At 50.3% G+C, this 3,681-nt stretch overlaps 1 protein-coding gene across 1 annotated transcript; it reads left to right on the top strand.

The window, feature by feature from the left end:
* Nucleotides 1–1,266: 1,266 nt before the first annotated feature.
* APUU_10429A (Zn(II)2Cys6 transcription factor domain-containing protein) lies at nt 1,267–2,410 on the top strand (the record flags this gene model as incomplete). Its single annotated transcript, XM_041700696.1, has 3 exons — nt 1,267–1,578; nt 1,639–1,962; nt 2,036–2,410. 3 exons carry the CDS (start codon nt 1,267–1,269, stop codon nt 2,408–2,410), a joined length of 1,011 nt encoding a protein of 336 aa, XP_041549795.1.
* Nucleotides 2,411–3,681: the final 1,271 nt, after the last annotated feature.

Here is a 3,681-nt window from a genome sequence, read left to right as displayed (position 1 = left end):
GGGCCCCTTGAGTCTTCGACGGTTTGTCTGCACTGCTGCAACAATTCGGAAGTTGTTTCGACAAACGAACTGTGTTTGGACGTATACTGACCTTTTGCATCACACTACTGCCAGACTGGTTGGTGTACTGGACGCTATTATTCCTTCTTGCTTGCTGACTGCCTCTCCACCACTGGTGAGTCGAGTCAATTTTTATTTTTCTGATTTATTCTTTTTTCTTATTTTTTTTTTATTCTTATTTTTATTTCTTTTTTTTTTTTTTTTTTACTCCCTCTATTTTAATATTCCCTTCCTCTTGCTCTATCACACTTCTCTGGTACTCTCGTACTCATAAACAGTCAATGTCATCAGCAGAAGCCCGAGGCTCTTTTCCTCTTTTTTTTTTTTCTGCTTTTCTGGACTCTCCCTTTTTCTCCCTTTATATCACCCACCTCCGCCTTTCTGGCCCTCCTCCACCGCCTCTTCGCACCCCTGTCACCGTCCCTGTTCTTTTCCCTTCCATCTTCTAGCCTCATCTTCCCGCTTGGGTTTAATCCATTCTTCAGCCCTTTCCAATTTTTTCTTGCTGCATTTTCTCTTCGCGTCTGTTTCCCCGTTGGGCTTCAGGTGACCACGAGGCTATGCTAGCCCTGCACATCACCCGGCGGACAAGCACTGTGATTTGGCCTCTTTTCTGAATCTGAACTGCGCGTCTTCGCCTCTTATTAGTTAGCTCCTGTGTTATTATTCATCTTGCTCACCTCCATTCGCTCCTTCAGCGGGCCATTCACCGTCTCCGTCCACCTTCGGCCGTCCGGCTTACGGCGCCTTACAACGTTACATACGTACATACCGTTACATACGCAGCAAACGCTTTCGTTACGCCTTGATTCTGACAGACTACCCCTACGCTGTGCTCTGAGCTTTGAGCCCAACGACGCCAACGACGGGAGTCCCGACGCTCATACATCATCCTGCATCTCCCTTCCTTTTAATCCCCAGTCCGTCTCTCCCGTTTCTCAGGCAGCCTCTCGCCTCCCTCGTCTCCAATGTCCAATCCCCACGACTACAGCGGCCCTAGTCGACAGGGACAGTATCCACCGCCTCAGTGGCACGCCAGTCAGCCCGACGAGAGCCCTCACTACCCACCGGCCTCTCAATATCCTCCTGTATGTTTGGCTCTTTCTTTGTCGCTGTCGCTCTATATAACTATAGCCACACGCCTCCCCCTGCAAATCCTCCGATCCTCTCAAGTCTGACTCTCTGCGCCCGACCAATACTAATCTAATGACTTCCTTCCTCCAGTATCCTCCAGCTTCCTACCCTCCTCCTCCCTCTGCGGACCACCAGTACCCCCCTCCGCCAGCGCAATATCCTCCTCAGTCGCAATACCCTCCTCAACCCAATATGGCTGCCATTCATCCACTCCACGCCCAGCCAGATCCTTACCGACTACCCCCTCCAGGTGCCTACCGTCCAGAAGTATATGGCCAGCAGCCTCCACCTCCGGCTCCCCCATCTGCACCGGGTGCGGTCGTTTATCAGGCTGCTCCGCGCCAGAGGACTGCCATCGCATGTCGCTACTGTCGGCGACGGAAGGTATGGTCTACTCAAAACAATTGTATGGTTATGTAGTGGCTAACGGTTCGATAACGGTAGATCCGGTGCTCGGGCTTTGATAGCAATCCAGATGGCCGTTGCAGCAATTGTATTCGCTTTAACCAGCCATGCATGTTTACTCCAGTTTCATCCCAGACCCAGGCCTTCGTCCCTGCTCACGCAGCCTACCCACACATGAGAAATGGTCAGAACGGAGGGCGCCCTGGGGGAGAGCCGGTTGTGCTCTACGGTGCGCACGGCCAACCCCTGCCTCCTCAACAGCAACCACAGCCTGGTTCAGAGACGACGCTCCCGCCACCTCAGGGAATGTACCCTCCATATGCTGGTGCACCTCCACCCCTTGCATCTGTGCAGCCAGATCATGTAGGTCCCCAATGACTCATCTCATACCTTGCATCTGGTTTCTGTGAAAAGCTAAACTCTATTTCTCAAACAGAGACCTCGCCGTGGCTCCGGCTCTGGGTTTGATTATCCCGATCCCACCAACTTGGCTCCTGTGACGCCAGTCAGCGGAGCTCCGTACCAGCCACGTGCCGCTCCCTACTATCCCCCACCTCCGCATGATCGTCGTCCTTCGCCTCAGGCTGCGTATGCGTACGATAACCGCCATTCTTCTTCTCCTCACGGATCGCCTTATCCTGCAATGCATCCTCAGAGCGCTATCACACCTCCACCCACTTCGACTCCGGGATCTGCCCCTCGGAATGGACTAAATGTGCGAGATATGCTCAACCCCGGTGAAAATCCGGGTCGCTCCAGTACCGATAGCGATATGCTCAATGCGTTGGACCGCCGCGGATTAGGACAGTAGGCAGCCGAATATTGTTGGCTAAACCCGGTCCTCGGAGGGGGTGGCGGTAGAAAAGTTGTATCAAGACGGTGGGGCTCGGCGCGGCTCGCTCATGTGCAGGTCACACGTTTCTTCTACGCTCCTCTGCCGGAGGCCCATTTCGACGTTCCAATCGGAGTTTTGGCTATGGGAGAGATCGGAAACCGGAGATCGGGAAACGAAGGTAAAAAAGAAAAGAAAAAAGAAAACATGAAACAATTGGCCAAAAGGACCTATCACAGCAAAGCTTCATAATACAGTGTTGCTTCGCCCCGTGGATCTATTTCTTTTTGGCGGGATCGAACGGAAACATATTGTGTTTCGTATCGTCTTAAGGCTGATGTGAAGCTGCTGGGGTGTCACAAAGAATTGTGCTGGCACAATCTACGATTATAGGCTTTGACGTGAGAACGAAACTACACTAATTCACCAACCGGGTTCGACTCTTGCAAATACGTGACAACATGCGAAATCGCCACCTGGGTGCGCCGCTGGCTCTTATCCTGGTTTCGCAGCTTGCCGTCTGTGGACGCTAAGTCGATCTCTCGTCTCACATCAAATACCAATACCAAGAAGAAAAAAAAGAAAAAGAAAAAAAAAAAAAAACCAAACGAAATCGTCCACGTGGATATTGCGTGGGTGTTGGAAGACAAGATTTACGACTATAAACTATTTCGGGGCAACCTGTTAATGGAAATTTTCTCCTGTCGTCTTCAACCAGTCACCTATGGGCATCACTTCGGGCTACGGATCTCCGGGTTGATACCACTAGGGCTGGGACGCAGACTTGCATCAAGAGGGCGGTATTTTGCGTCTGTTATCACGAAGCGAAGACCGGTGCGGAATTCTGCTTTTTAGCCGTCGATTTGATCTGGAAGGATTTCTGTAATTTGCGTGGCATTTGTCGATCCAATACGCTTTGTTCATTCTGTTGCACTTGCAGTATATTTCGGGTGGCTATCTGTCTTTGCGTTAGGCTTTTCGCCTACGGTTTTGTATTGTTGCATTTCAACCGTTTATTTGGGTGGTTAACTGCGCCGTCGTTTTGCGAAAAAGGGAGGCTCTCTCTGTTTTTCACTGCCCGTTCTAATCTGTTTTCTATATCAATATCTCTTTTATCTTACCCTGGGAGGCTGTCTGATCATATTTTAACTAGTTATCATTGCAAATCATGATCACTATCTATTATTGCATTATCTAGCATATCCCTAGCCTACATGTACATTGTTGAATATTATAAGCCTTCGGTGCCT

Source organism: Aspergillus puulaauensis, chromosome 1 (genome assembly GCF_016861865.1).
Source record: "Aspergillus puulaauensis MK2 DNA, chromosome 1, nearly complete sequence".
Lineage (NCBI taxonomy): Eukaryota > Fungi > Ascomycota > Eurotiomycetes > Eurotiales > Aspergillaceae > Aspergillus > Aspergillus puulaauensis.
This window is presented reverse-complemented; position numbering and strand designations above follow the sequence as displayed.